Below are 16,911 nucleotides of genomic sequence, written 5' to 3' on the forward strand. Positions count from 1 at the left end.
CACTTGGTAGACGGAATCTGTGAGGAATCCCGTGAAAGGTGCCGATCTGTATGCATGCCCGTGTGGAATGGAAGGCAATTGATGTGTCCTCCGAAAATACTTCGTGATATTTCGATCTGTTTCAGTGGCCTGTTACGTTTTGTTGTGTTCATCTTGTGTCCCCATCCTAAGTCAATGAAATATATACCAGGCAAAATACTTAGTTCGTTATAATCGACTAAAACTGATGAAGACGAATCCCCAGTATCACCGGAATCCCATCAATGAAACCAATGACATAAAATGTAAAAATAATAAACCTATAGAATAATTATTTCTTTTTTCTTTTGTAGACGTTTAGTATAATCGAATAAATCTGTCATTGATGGAGGGATAACGCCAGTCCTGGTAAATTTAAATATACAGATAAACGTAAAGATAATGTTTTCCCCGTTGTTTTGCTTCCACCAGCTTACAGCTGAAGCACCAATACACTTACTTCCTTACATTTAGAAACTGTATAGAATTCAATTAAATCAACAGCAGCGCATTCCTATTATAAAGAGCAGGCTTTGAATCCTTAGCATAAGCCCTTCTTTTGCATTCACTTATTGTCCATTGCCACAAATTTGCATCGTTGATAAAGAATGTTATCGTTGAGACTGGATAAAGTAAATTTGATTTTTTTATCGATGACCATGATTGTCGTTGTTATTTAGTCGCGGGTCAGTTCTGATAGAGGATATTTGTGATCAAAAATGTAACTGTGGTAATCATACTTTTGAGATCAGACATAGTGTACGTTGACAACACTATCTATGTTTTAAATGATAAAGTGTGAGTTACTCGATATTTTATGCTAAATGAATTCAGTCATAAATGAAAATTTAAAAGGAGGAATGTTTTAAGGACTCTGCTAAGTCATTTCCTTTGATAGTTTCTGACATGGGCACACGGCCAAAAGTTTATGGGTTGGGATTATTCAATTATATCGATCCTAATACATGACTGGTACCATATTATACACAGAAGGCTGACAGGTAAAGCTGACTTACGACGGATTTGAACTTAGATTTCATTAAGTGAGAAAAGTTTATGTATATTAGACATGTGCTGAGTTACTGCCATCTAAACTTTTTCTTTTAAATTGTCATGAAATTTTGGCTTAAAATGTTCTACTTTTTGCGATTTTGCATCCCCTCCATTAAAAAAATTATTAAAAAATGATACGTACATTAATAACAAAACGAGTTTGTCAGTTTATACGCAAATTAAATGTGAAATTTATATCAGTTTATAAACAAGTTAAATGTGAAATTTATTTTAAAATATTCTATTGAATATAAAGTCGTCAATAAACATTTCGTTCGCAAGTTTCATTGTTTTATTAAATATGTAAGGAAACTAATTTTATATTCAAACATCAAATATTAAAATTTTCAAATTTTCAATTGATCTAAGGATTCTACCAATCCATTTCCTTTGATAGTTTCTGACACAGGCGCATGACCAAAAGTCTATAATTATATATTTTTTTGTTTATGTGATAAATTACCCCAGTCTCATAAAAGTATTAACTCTTCTGAGCCATTTGTTTGTGTGCTGCTCTTTATAGACAGAAAACCTGTAAAAATAGACAAAGTCGCCTGCAAAGAGTGTGTCCTCTACAACTTCATCATGAATATACAGCGTAGTTCAAATGATTGGTACTTTATTGAATGAAGCTATTTTTGAAAGTGAGACACATGAATACAGGTAAAAAGCTCGGGTCAATAACACGTGAATATGGCAAATAGGTTCATTGAGTGTAACACCTAAGAATATATCGTTTTGTACAGAGGTTCCAAAAATCTTTGTTGCCATTAGTTGAGCTTGTATTGTCGATACAGATAATTAAGTTCTTGTTTTCCAAATGACATAACAATTGACTTAAATGATATATTTGCAAAAATATTTTGCATTGGTTAGTACTTTCAAATTGGGTCACTATATCAAACAATCTTTGATAAGATCAAGAGAGTAGATTGGGTAATGAGAATGGATCCACTGTGCCGGTTACGGATAGGAACAGACACTTTCCTGCACATACAAGGCAGAATACAAAACTGCACTGAACCAATATTGAGACGGGTTGATATTTTGAAGCCGGTGATAGGGAAAAGGCAACAGACTTATGTGAATCTAACTCCATTTATTCACTTTATTATAGAGAGGAGAAAACGCTCAGCAGCTGGGATTAGAAAGAAGGAAAAAGAAAAGGGTTTCTCGCAGATCGTTCGAGGCAGTGAAAAGAACCTATTTCTGGTACTGAAAAAGATGTGTGGCCATGACTAACTATTATTGCCAGCTCTTTAACTTAAGAGTGCTGTACTTTCTGGTTGAAACACAAAGAAAAGTTGGACACCACCCGATAAACTAACTTTCGTAACCCAAACCTACAATCAGCAGAAATGAACGATAGGTTCTACAGTAGAGGCACCAGATAGTTATTGCTTGGAAAAACATCATCAAAAACGAATAAATAGAAATTGTTTTGAAGTTTGACATAAGGCTAGCAATTTTTGGGGAAGACAACAGGTGCATTGTATGACTGGTACTTTAGTTTATCGATCTTGCAGGAATGAAAGCAAGGTTCACCTCGATGGTATTTGAAATAATAATATCCAAGGTGGCAAGCTGACAGAATCGTTAGCACGCCGAGCAAAGTGGTTTGCAGCATTTCGTTGGTCTTTACATTCTGAGTTCTCGGAGTCGATAAAATAATCACTAATTGAAGACTGGGATTGTTGTAATAAACTATTCCCCTGCCGCAGAATTTCAGGCCTAATGCCTAAAATAGAAAGGATTATTGTTATTATTATTATTATTATTATTATTATTATTATTATTATTATTATTATTATTATTATTATATCAGCATTGAAGGTATACACCGAATCAACGAGGGAACTGACTTGGGCTTCATCTTTACCATAAAGTTTGAGGTCGTCCATGAATAACTAATGGTTGACATTTTGTTAGCAGCTTTTGAATACATACTCAGCTTTTGCTTTCCTCAGAATCAGTGTTAGTGGTATCAAGCACAGTACAAAGATCAGTGGGGACAGGCAGTCCCTTTGGAAGATGCCCCTCCTAATTTCTACTGTCCATAAACTTCTTCCGTATGCTGTCAGGTCCGTCCTCCAATTCACCATATTATTATTATTATTATTATTATTATTATTATTGTTGTTGTTGTTAATATTATTATTGTTATTATTGCTACATTATCGTGTCTTGGAGAACTATTTTGACTTGTAATCATACTAGTTTTCTCTAAAGTAAGTTAGAATATTAGCCTTAATCTTATTTCTTTTTGAAGACAGAAAAATACAGCTTGTTTATGCTTCTTCGTCGTTTAGGGGAAGACATTTTGTTGTTTCTATATCTAATTTACCTTCGAGGCAAAAATAATTTCTGATGTAGCTGCACAGGCAATAGCGGGATATAATTTCTATAAGTTAGGTAGTCAACATCTTTCTGACGAGAGAAGAGGAAAGGAAATAACATCCCTTGGTGCATTGTGAACAATTTGCCCAAGCAACGGTAATAATTCTAACAAAAACAATACGACTAATAATATGAAACAGTGATGATAGAGAAACAAAAACGTTAACTATAATGTGATAGCGTTAAAGCCGGCAGCAAAAACAAAAAATATGTGACAATACATACAAACATATTTACATATATATATATATATATATATATATATATATATATATATATATATATATATATATATATATTATGCATATGTGTGTGTATTTGCGTAAGACGTATGCATATATTTGATACTTAATCGAGTCATGGAAAAAGTGGTCAGCGGAGTGAAAGAAATATTTTTATGAAATAAGTTAAGGGGAGAAATAAGAAACATAAAATAAGATTTCGTTGTATCCCCCGCGAGAAAACGGAATGGAAATTCGTATGAAGGAGTAGGAATAGAAAAAAAAAAGATTTGATTGCATCTCTCTCAAGGAATGTGAATGTAAAACAAATTTATGAAGAAACTTTGGTAATATTATTAAAGAATTTAAGCCCACACATAAAGCGTGGAAGGGTTTTTTTTAGGTCAATAGATGTTTTATTCCATTCACAAGAATAGTCGAATAAAAACGACACTACACTAATGCCGTTTTTATTAGAAATACTAGTAGTATAAATGTCATAGCAATTATAATAAGAGCACAAGTGAATCCATGATATGTAATGACTTTCATAAACGATTTTGTAACAAGCTTGATGTGAATATTTATTTTGGAATAATGTGTTTCTAGAAGAATACAAGCTTATGAACGAAGAATTCAGAATTGGTAGTGGAAAGCAAAGACTTTCAGATATTCCGTCTGTGGGAATGAAAGTTATTTAAAAGATATCTATCGATAGAACTAACTACAGTAACAAGCGCAAATGTGAGTTGAAGCAAGAACATTAGTACTGCCACCGAGTAGCCTGCTTTGAACCGTTGCCAGCAGATCATTGAGCAAAATCAGAAATCATAGTTGCACCCAGAGAGAGTAAACACCAATCTTTTACTGGAAATCCCTCTCGAACACAGCACCAGTTCCAAATTTCGGCATCACTTCAGGTACTGAGATGGATGAGTTGGAATTGGAACTTAAATTATATGTAGCGAATAGAAAAAGCTTGGAAAATGAGCAAAATTTGCACAGGCCGAAAGATATAGCAGGAAGAAGCTCGACAAAACAAAACACCACCAAAATAGATTTTCCTTCATTTATCTGAAGTTCCGTCAATACTTTCGAGAGTGGACGGATGATGTTATGAAAAGAAACAATTGTAAACATACCGAGTTCTGTTCCTCTGCGTGCCACTTTGAGCAAGTGTATTCTATTATAGCTCACCAATGCCTTGTGAGTTAATTTGCTATCCAGTAAACGTAAGGAAGCTCACTGTAAAAATAACTATGTATGTGCATCTTTGTGTTTGTTTCCCTATCACTACCTAACAACCAGTGTTAATGTTTTTTGGCATCCCCTTAATCTAGCGGGTCGGCAAAAGAGACCGATAGAATATACCAAGTTTAAATAAGTACTGTGGCGATTCGCTCTAATAAAGTCTTCAAGAGAGAGAGAGAGAGAGAGAGAGAGAGAGAGAGAGAGAGAGAGAGAGAGAGAGAGAGAGGGAGAGAGAGAGAGGGAGAGAGAGAGAGAGTGCACGAGCATGACCGCTGTTCAATGACTGAAACAAGTAACAGATGCAAGAAAACAGTAGTGCTGCTGAAAGACTCACAATTCAAAGAAGAATTGGTTTCTTATCAGAATCAGTTAATATGTGTATCTAATTAAAAACAAAAAATCAGATGCCTTCTTGTGATTATGAAACAGTTGACTTGCTCAGAGGGGACCCAATTTTTTATACGGTTGTTCCGGCATATCGAGGCTTTTATTAAGTCCCTGTTGCCCGCTCGCTCTACTTTCAGCTTAAACCATGCTGTTAGCTGGCTTGCGTAAATTTGTGTGTCTAGATAATCAAGTTTATTCTGGAATCTATGTTCTCTTTTGAATGACCCAAGATTAATCTAGACGTGGCAGGTGTTAGCAAGATTAAAGTTTGCAGGACATTAGTACTCATAAAGCTTCAGGTTGTCCAGAGAAATATAACCTCGAGATCATGCTTCATAAAATAGGAAAGCATTCATGACAATGTCAAAGGGAAGTAAATAAATATTGGTGTAATATTAATGAAATTCTAAGTTGGTTTTATCTTCTATATATTTCATCGAAGAAATGTGTTGTGTATAACTATAAAATAATGTCACAAGATGAAGTTCGCATTACTTATACGAGCTTATTACCATACTTATACCAGTTTACATAATATTTCGGTTTCCTCAAACTATATCATTCAGCTGCGATTTACATGTATAAATTTAACTATGAAACGAAGACGTAAGAAATTATAGATACAGCATTTATATTATTGGTTAAGATAGTTGACTGTTAAACAATGGAACGAAATAAAAAGTATAACCTATTATAAATGCATCTATATCATTTATATTATACCCAATACAACTAAGAAATAATATATATATATGTACGTGTGTGTGTGTGTGTGTGTGTGTGTGTGTCCGTACATATATTTGTATACACGTACTCAAATACTATACATAGGTATGTACACATATATAAATATATAGAGTACAAATAATATATTGGATCATAAATTATAATGGTGCACCCCGGTATACTGGTGGTACATAAAGTGCATCTAGTTACGCCACGGATTATTTATAATTTCGTTATAGTCAAACAGAATTTATTAAAAAGAGTAAATAAAGCGGTAGTTTCTTATGATTTTTCTAAATTCTTTGCTGTTTGTATTACTCTCTATGTTAAGTAACACAGTAAAATTATATTCACTGGACCAGTATGTTTTGAAGCCAGAAAGATCAAGAATTACTGGAATATACCAATATTAATACGGCTTCCAATTTATCCCACAATAATACCCAACTAACCATACTAAAGTAAACCATTAGACTCCAATCTTACTCTATAGCGAAACTAATATACTCAAAATAAAATATCTTCATGATATAGTTAGCTTCGTGATGTTTTTAACTTCATGAAATAGTTAGCTTCCGATTCACATGCTTACTACTACTACAATCACAATGAAACAACCAGATACGTGTATAACATTATTGAATAACATCCGCTAAGCGCTGTCCATTCCATTCAGTCCAAATAAAAAAAATTATTATGTAGAGACAAACAACAACAGTACAGTTGTTAATCCCCAATACTCTACTGGATTGCTCATTACCTCTGACTTAAGGAGACGATCAAGAAATGTTGTGCTCATTGGAGGAAGTTTGCCATGCCAACCTCCACAATTTTAGCAGTAAACTTTCTCCAATACAATCTAAATAAAAAAAGATACTATGCAAGTTTGTTCATGGAAAGTTGACTGAGAATGCGACATCAAAACACTGGGATTGCAGAGTTAATAGAACATTAATAATTGGTGTAATAACCATCATTAATGCTTGTGAGACCCGCATGCCTTCGTTTAATGCATTAGTGATGGTAGTAAATGTTTGCTCAAGGAATAAGTGACGCTCACTTAATGCATTGAGGATGATTTATACACGAGGAAATTATATTTTGTATTAATATCATCGACAGTATATTGGCTTTTTTTGTGACTAGGTAGCTACAAAAGTTCCGTATTTCAGGTGAGAGGAAAATACCAGTTGCGTCTTCAATGCTTTACCAGGATATACTATTGTAGATGGAGGGACATTGCTCATGTTAAGAATTGAAGCAGCATCGCAGGCTTGGCTCACTTGCATTTTAATTTTATGACATCTGCGCCATTAATATTTTATATCATTATATTCATTATGAACATTCTACACAAAATTCATTCTTACCTGTGTATAAAATGTTGTTCTTCTAAATATTGACATCCCTTGGCAATATCAGTCGCAATTTTGACCATTTGAAGAACGCTCACACGCGAAGGTTCATTCTGCAAGATATGAGGAAAATAATTATGACCATGATAATTGGTTAAGTCTATTACGTTTGGTAACATAGGACGTTGCACTAATAGTAAATATATTGGACAAAAGGTATTTTGTCCAGTAGAGTACTGCTTATACCACTGCATGATGTTCTTAATAATGTTCCTAATAGTGAAGAATATAATTGCTATGAATCTGTTTCAAAATATACATACAGACATATGCGTGTGTCCGTGAGAGAGAGAGAGAAAGAGAGAGAGAGAGACAGAGAGAGACAGAGAGAGACAGAGAGAGACAGAGAGAGACAGAGAGAGACAGAGAATGAGGGATTCTGTGCGTGTGTATTTGAAAGAATAAGAGAAAAATAAACATATGAGTGATATTTCAAAATATTCATTCCAACAAGAGTTTCAATAAGTCTTACGGAGTATTGTAATAACATTTATAAGTATGTTATTATAATTATATTGTACATAACGCAGCGAGCTGGCAGAATCATTAGCGACGTCCTACGTTTATGTTCTTTATTCTAATCCTGCCGAGTTTAACTCTGTCTTTTACTCTTTCAGGATCGATAATTTGAAGTACCATTCGTATACATGGGTTGAAGTAATCAAGTAACCTCTCCCACTAAACAGCTGACTTTGTGCTAAAATTTAAAGCCATGATTATTTAGCACACAAGAATCATATCAGGTAGGTTTTAAGAAAAATAATTCACTTTAAGTTGAAGGTTCAATGGAAACAAAAAAGTAGGATAAAATGAAGACATACAAAGACGGGAGAAATGAAAAATACGAAAGATTAATAATGAAGAGTAAAAATATAGGTTTTGTCGTGCCAAATCACAAAATCATAGCTTTCCAGACCAATCATGTATCAGAGATACCTGGTCAGAAGTAGGTTGAGGTTTCTTATCTATTTATTCTTGCGTTGATGAGTACAGAATTCCCGTTAACGCAAAGCATCCGGATGTGAGAAGACCTTATTAATGATAGTACTGTATGACTAAATGGACTCTAAAGTTGCTTCCCATTTACTTTTGTAGATCTATGACAGTATTTTGTACTCGGCTAATCAAACCAACGATGCATTCGTCAATGGATTAACCATTTTCATTTAAATGACCAGGCCACTAAGAGCTACTTTCAGGGCTATAATTAAGCGAGAAACATGCAGTTAGTCAACATAGCTTTGGATGGAACTGTTATCATTGGCTTCTTTACTGATATCAAATCGACTGGAAATAATTAACACCGATTATTCAGTGCTGTAATTTAAAAGATCCATCTTCGACTTGCAATGTTATAGAAATAGAAGGCAATATGGCAGTATATAAAACTGTGTTAAAACGACGAGCTGGCAGAATCTTAAGCACGCATTAATGCTTAGCGGCATTTCGTCCGTCTTCACATTGAGTTCAAATTCCACTGAGATCGACTTTGCCTTTCATCGTTTCGGGGTCAATAAGCATCAGTCGAGCACTGGGGTCGATGTAATTGACTTACTCCTCTCCAGAAATTTCAGGCCTTGTGGTTATTGGTAGAAACATTTATATAAAACTATGTATTTCCCAGGTACTGTGTTCCTTGCTTCTAATCCATCAATCTAACAGCTGCATAAGTGCAAGTGAAAAATGATTTGTTTATTTGACTCCCTGAAGATAATACAATTTCCTTATTTGTAATCAATGTTGAATTGAATACTAATTTTCTAAAGAAAATTCTTTATTACCTAAAATGTACGTCATAAAAGATTCCACCGTAGATATCTGGTCGTTCTTGTATTTTGTTATCTGAGTAAATCTCCTCCCTTTAGGCTATGTGTTTTCATAACATGCAATTCACGTGTGTAATGACACTTCAGGATACCACAATCTTTCGACTTTATTGAGTGTCTCCTTAATCAAAAAGGTTTACGTTCGAATGTGCCAGAAACTATTGAGAATGAAAAGATACACGATTGTTGTGGTTCTCGCTGTTTTGCGTGGACTTTAAGGGATAGTGTCTGTTTGACAGACATCTGCATGCATCAGCAAATAATTTACTTGCTGATTTCTATAAACAAAAGCTTGTACTATTGTTAGACTCATCGGCACCACGAGGCAACTTCGACTGAGAAAACACAGAATAAGGTAAAAACAAGCAAAAAAAACTTGGAAACCGTTGGCTATTACAGTCCCCTTACACCGGTGATTTGCATAAGTTATGAACACAGTCCGTCTAAAGGGATATGTTCTCTGACGACGAAAATAGCAACGATCAGATATTGACTTTCGAATTTGCTGGAACGTATTCAGAATGAACAGATAAGTTTTTGCTTGGATTCTTGCTGTTCTACGCGCTGAAGTGAAACGATTGGGCGCGGCTATTGGACGCTGATGATTTGGCACAGCTGACGACTGAACATTCAGCCTGTTTTAGTGGCAGTACTTTTTGGCAGTGAGGATAAACACACGCGCACGCGCGCTGAAATATACATGTATAGACAGAAAGATTGAGAGACACGATTGACATAAACACTATAGCTCTCCTCATACACAAAGGGAATTATGCTCATATAAACAGTGAGAGAAAGAGAGGGAGTAGGTAGAGGAAGGATGAAAAGTCCGGAAAACGAGAGGAACATTACAATGTCTGATACCGAATAAGTTAGCGTCGTTCCAGTGACGCCAAAGTCCGCAGGACCAAGGTATCTGTGCCAAGAATTCTTACACACTTTGTGTCCACCACACCAATTGAATGAAAATACTCGTTTGCATATTTGCAATAAATATATGTTATTTTTCTAAAATTTATCAACATAATAGCAATTTTGCAATCTACTCCACTGAAAAACTTATCACCGTACAATTTCATTCAGATATAAATATCTAGATACGTGTACGAAAAGACACTTATAACAGTAATTTACAAACTGAAAATTCCTTTCGAAAGTACTTGAAAGTTTACGGAAGAGAAATTTGAAGTAGATTACCAATCTGTAATCATTTGTGCATGATTCTTTATATTTTATGACAAGTAACTTATTTTCTACGATGGTACCTTCATCGATTTAATATACTATGTTGCTGATAAATGGAAATAGAAAATTATAATCATGAGCGACGTTTAAGTGTTACTCATTCGAAGAGATTTTACACATTGCCTATGACGAAGCCTACTATGTGCACTCGTCTCATATTAATACTCTCTGTATTTCGCTGTTATTCTTCTCCACTTCCACCTATAAGATGTAAAAAGCGATTTTAATAAAATAATAATAATAATAATAATTGTTTCAAATTTTGCCACAAGGCCAGCAATTTTGTAGGAGGGGATGTGTCGATTACATCGACACCCCAGTGTTCAACTGGTATTTAATATATCGGCCCTCAAAGGATGAAAGGCAAAGTCGACCTCGGCTGAATTTAACTCAGAATGCAGCAACGGGCGAAATACCGATAGGCAATTCGTCCAGCGTGCTAACGATTTTGCCAGCTCGCCACAACAAAGTTTCACTAAAAGAAATGGAGAAACTTTCAAAATACAAAGACCTGGAAATAGAGGTAACTCAAATGTGAAGTCTAAAACAGAAACAACTCCATGGTATGATAAAAAAAATATTCGGACAAATACAGAACAAACACACCAGGACTAACAAATATATATATAGCATACAGAAAATAGCACTAGCAGGGACTGCACACATCCTACGTAAAACACTCTCAATACAGTAACCATAAGAGTATCACAACAAACCACAGCACTAGCACATCCCCAAGGCACACAGAACTGCGCTCGGTAGTGAAAGTGAAAGCACGTTATAAAAATAAAACTACTGAATAATAATAATAATAATAATAATAATAATAATAATAATAATAATAATAATAATAATAATAATAATAATAGTGTACAAAAAGCACCAATCCAGAACACCACAGACAAACATATGAATGAAAAGGAAGGCAAAACAAATATAAAGCCTGGAAATAACGAAGGGAAACCTAATAATTACGATACTATGAAAATGAAAATAACCGAAGAACTGAAAACCACAGATCTTAGAATGGACCACAGATTATATCTCCCAAAAATCAAAATAGACAATAAAACAACATCAATAATAAATAGCATAAACCTGGCCGTCACGGAACTAACAACCACAGAAACAACAGGCAATATCACTGAGCTAAATGACATGATATATGCGGCAGCCACTGCAGCCACAAAAGAAGCAGGATACTCACTCAAACCCATCCGAACAGGAGTTCTACCACCCAAACAGACCTTGTGGATAAATAACATCCAGAACAAAATTTAAAAAAAGAGAAAAGATTTATCGATTCTCAACGAAATTAGTAAACAATCAACACTACTAAGTAACAAGAAGAAAACAAAAATACTGTACAAATACAGCATTACAGAAAAAGACTTACCTGAGGCAAAAGAAAAACTAAAGCAAGACATCCTTGCCAAAGCACAGAGGATCCGCCGGTATGAGAAACGCCAACGTTTCTTTGAACAAAACAAACAGTTCAAATCCAACCCAAAAAAACTCTACCAAGAACTGGGTAAAAATAAAATAGACATTACTTCAGCACCAACAGCAGAAGAACTAGAGAAATTCTGGAAACAAATATGGTCGGTGAAGCAACAACCCCAAAAAAGGACCATTAAAACAACGAACTTAGCACCTGAGCAACTCTGGGCCCCTATAACAACTGAAGAGGTCACCCAGACACTGCAAAGACTAAGCAACTGGAAAGCACCTGGACACGACAAGATCCCCAATTTCTGGTTAAAACACCTGCCAGCAATGCATAAAAAGCTGGCAGAAAACTTTAACAACATAATAGCAGATCCAGAAACAATGCCTGAATGGCTCACAAAAAGGAAAACCATCTTAATCCCCAAATCCACGGAAACGGAGAAACCACAAAACTATAGACCTATAACCTGTCTCCCTACGATCTACAAAGCCTTTACTGCAATAATATCGCAGAGAGTGAGTAAACACCTGGAAAATAACAACCTGTTTCCAGAAGAGCAGAAGGGATGCTGCAAGGGCTCATACGGCTGTAAAGATCAATTATTGATCAATAAAGCCATAACTGAAGACAGCCGCAGAAAGAAGAAAGGCCTCAGTATGGCCTGGGTGGACTACCAAAAGGCTTTCGACAGTGTTCCCCACACGTGGATTCTGGAAACACTAGCCATAAACAAGGTGGCACCAATTATCATAAAATACATAGAGCACTCAATGAACAAATGGCAGACAGTGCTACAGCTCCAAACAAAAGAGGGACTTGTGAAAACGAAAGCCATCCCCATTAGAAGAGGAATATTCCAGGGAGACACGCTCTCTCCACTCCTGTTCTGCCTGGCACTCACACCTTTAACAGAATTGCTAAATAGAACTGGATGCGGTTACAAATGCTATGAAAAAACAGTCAGCCACCTTCTATATATGGATGACCTAAAATTATATGCAAAAAACGACAAAGAGCTAGAAACACTACTACAGACAGTACACGGCTTTACCAAGGAAATAGAAATGAAATTCGGATTAGAAAAATGTGCCAAAGCAACCCTGAAAAGAGGAAAATTAGTTAAAAATAGCAATATAACACTAGATAAAGCTAATGAAATAAGAGAACTAGACGAAAGCCAATCATATAAGTATTTAGGAGTCAATGAACTAGATAGGATACAACATACACAAATGAAAGAAAAAATAAAGAAAGAGTACTATAGACGAGTTAGATCAATACTAAAAACAGAGCTCAATGCTAAAAACAAGATAATGGGTATCAACACTTTAGCTGTCCCAGTTATAAGCTACAGCTACAACATCCTTAACTGGACACTAAACGAACTATGTAAAATAGACAGGAAAACAAGAAAAATAATGACAGGATATAGGATGCACCACCCAAAATCTGACATAGAAAGGCTATATATACAACGCACAGAAGGTGGCAGGGGTCTTATACAGCTAGAAAACTATTATAAAATAACCACCATATGACTGCAAAAATACCTACTCCAGAAGCAAGGGAAACTAATACAAATAGCCACAAAACACGAGCAAAACAAAAAACTGTTTTCAGTATTTAAGGAAGCTGACAAATACAAACAAGAAATCAATCTACCTAACAAATACGAAGAAGAAGAAGAAGAAGAAGAAACAACAAAAGCTATAAAACAAATGAAATCCAAACTAAAACTAGAACAGCAACGGACCATGATAAAACGATGGCAAGAAAAGCCCCTACATGGTAAATACTGGGCTAAACTAAATGCGAAAGAAATAGACAGAGAAAAATCCCAGCAATGGCTGAGAAGCTCAGGACTCAAAACAGAGACTGAAGGATTTTTAATTGCTGCACAAGACCAAAGCCTCCCCACCAGAAATTACCAAAAACACATAATGAAAAGAAATATAACAAGTAACTGTAGAATATGTGGAGATCGACAAGAAACAATAAATCATATTATCTCTGGCTGCCCAGTCCTGGCTAAGAAGGAATATATTCACAGACACGACAGAGCTGGGACCTATATACACTGGAAGCTATGCCAACATTATGGAATAGCAACAGAAAAAAGATGGTATAAACACACGCCAGAAAAGGTCACAGAAAACGAGAAAGCAACCATACTCTGGGATATGCCAATACACACAGATAGAGAAATTAAGGCAAATAGACCAGATATAGTTGTCAAAGATCATGAAGGAAAAAAATGCCTTCTAATTGATGTTTCAATACCAGCAGATGACAACGTTTCTCTAAAAGAAATGGAAAAACTTTCAAAATACAAAGACCTGGAAATAGAGATAACTCGAATGTGGAATCTAAAAACAGAAACAATTCCTATCATAGTAGGTGCCTTAGGTATAATAAAAAAAATATTCAGACAAATACATAACAAAAACAGCAGGACTTACAAATATATATAACATACAGAAAATTGCACTACTGGGTACTGCACACATTCTACGCAAAACACTTTCAATACAGTAAACATAAGAGCACCACAGCAAACCACAGCACATACCCAAGGCGCACAGAGCTGCGCTCGGTAGTGAAGTGAAAGCACGTTATAAAAATAAAACTATTGAATAATAATAATAATAATAATAATAATAATAATAATAATAATAATAATAATAATAATAATAATAATAATAATAATAATAATAACATAATAATAATAAAAACTAGAACAGCAACGAACCATGATAAAACGATGGCAAGAAAAGCCCCTACATGATAAATACTGGGCTAAACTAAATGCGAAAGAAGCAGACAGAGAAAAATCCCAGCAATGGCTGAGAAGCTCAGGACTCAAAGCAGAGACTGAAAGATTTTTAATTGCTGCACAAGACCAAAGCCTCCCCACCAGAAATTACCAAAGACACATAATGAAAAGAAATATAACAAGTAACTGTAGAATATGTGGAGATGACAAGAAACAATTAATCATATTATCTCTGGCTGCCCAGCCCTGGCTAAGAAGGAATATATTCACAGAAACGACAGAGCTGGGACCTATATACACTGGAAGCTATGCCAACACTATGGAATAACAACAGAAAAAAAATGGTATAAACACACACCAGAAAAGGTCACAGAAAACGAGAAAGCAACCATACTCTGGAATATGTCAATACACACAGATAGAGAAATTAAGGCAAATAGACCAGATATAGTTGTCAAAGATCATGAAAAAAAAATGCTTTCTAATTGATGTATCAATACCAGCAGATGACAACGTTTCCCTAAAAGAAATGGATAAACTTTCAAAATACAAAGACCTGGAAATAGAGATAACTCGAATGTGGAATCTAAAAACAGAAACAATTCCTATCATAGTAGGTGCCTTAGGTATAATAAAAAAATATTCAGACAAATACATAACAAAAACACCAGGACTTATATAACATACAGACTTATATAACATATATATAACATACAGAAAATTTCACTACTGGGTACTGCACACATTCTACGCAAAACACTTTCAATACAGTAACCATAAGAGCATCACAGCAAACCACAGCACGTACCCAAAGCGCACAGAGCTGCGCTCGGTAGTGAAGTGAAAGCACGTTATAAAAATAAAACTACTGAACAATAATAATAATAATAATAATAATAATGCAATTATTATGATGACCTGAAAGATATTTATAAATCAGAAACAAACAAATGAACATAGAATAAATACAGTACGTACAGTCTTTGGTCTGGACTCAAAGAGAAACTCCTTTAGACTTCCTCCTTCCAGGAGCTCTAAAACGATGTAATGTGGTCGAACATTATCAAAACAAACACCCAAGAACTTGACAATATTCGGATGTTCAAACTTACTAGAGATAAAAAGAAAAAAAGAGGTGAAAACAATATGTATTGGATTTTAATTTCGACATAAGGTCAGCAACGTTGGTGGAGGTGCGTTGATCGATTAATTAGAACTTAGTTCTTGGATGGTTTTCTGTTATCTCGATAATAGTGAGATGAATGGCAAAGTTGACTTCGGCGGCACTTAAATTCAGAACGTATACAATCGTAATAAATACCCAAAAGTATTCTGTCCAACATCCTCTAACGATTTTGGCTATATATATATATATATATATATATATATATATATATATATATATGTATGTATGTATAAAATATATAGTTTTAGGGAAAATAACCAATTTTCAAGAACTCATCGATGAAAATCCACTATCACATATAGAAAAATTAATAATTAAAAGCACAATAAATGAGTATAATTTAAAGTAAAGTAAATATCATAAGATAATATATATATATATATATATATATATATATATATATATATTTAGGGACTTAATACAATTATATACATATGTACATTATTATTAATTTAATGTATTAATTGCCTATAAATTTTTATAGCATGCTGACAACTTCATAAAAATCATTAACGTGATTTTTATCCTTATAGTTTTTTATGAATTAATAAATAATATATACACACATATATATACATATATACATGCATACATACGTACATATATACATATATATATATATATATATATATATATATATATATATATATATATATATATATATATATATATATATATATATATATATATTACGGAGGTGTACTTGCATAGAAGCGACTTGATCTGAGATCGTGTGCTGCAGCAAAAACAATTATAACGTGGAAGGTGCTTATAATCCATTAAAAAACACAAAAAAATCCGTTAGATTCACTTCAATATTTAAATTTAATTTGTCAGTGAACAGGTCACGGTTTCAAAGTGACGAAAATATTTTCACATATTAAATTTGAATGTTGAAGTGTATCTAGCGTTTTTTGTGTGTCTTTAAATGGCTTATTAACACCTTCCACGCTGCAATTTTTC

General features: G+C 34.3%; 1 protein-coding gene across 2 annotated transcripts in view; it reads right to left on the reverse strand.

Annotated features, from left to right (window-relative positions):
• Positions 1-16,911, reverse strand: part of LOC106872480 (leukocyte tyrosine kinase receptor) — a 466,463-nt gene that overhangs the window by 52,952 nt on the left and 396,600 nt on the right. For both annotated transcript variants that reach the window (XM_089349709.1, XM_089349710.1), the window contains 2 exons: positions 15,741-15,873; positions 7,424-7,521 (listed from right to left, as the gene is read on the reverse strand). In XM_089349709.1, coding sequence (XP_089205835.1) covers positions 7,424-7,521; positions 15,741-15,873 — 231 coding nt within the window. The remainder of the gene's footprint in view (positions 1-7,423; positions 7,522-15,740; positions 15,874-16,911) is intronic.

This window comes from Octopus bimaculoides, chromosome 3 (assembly GCF_046866305.1).
Source record: "Octopus bimaculoides isolate indiv1 chromosome 3, ASM4686630v1, whole genome shotgun sequence".
Lineage (NCBI taxonomy): Eukaryota > Metazoa > Mollusca > Cephalopoda > Octopoda > Octopodidae > Octopus > Octopus bimaculoides.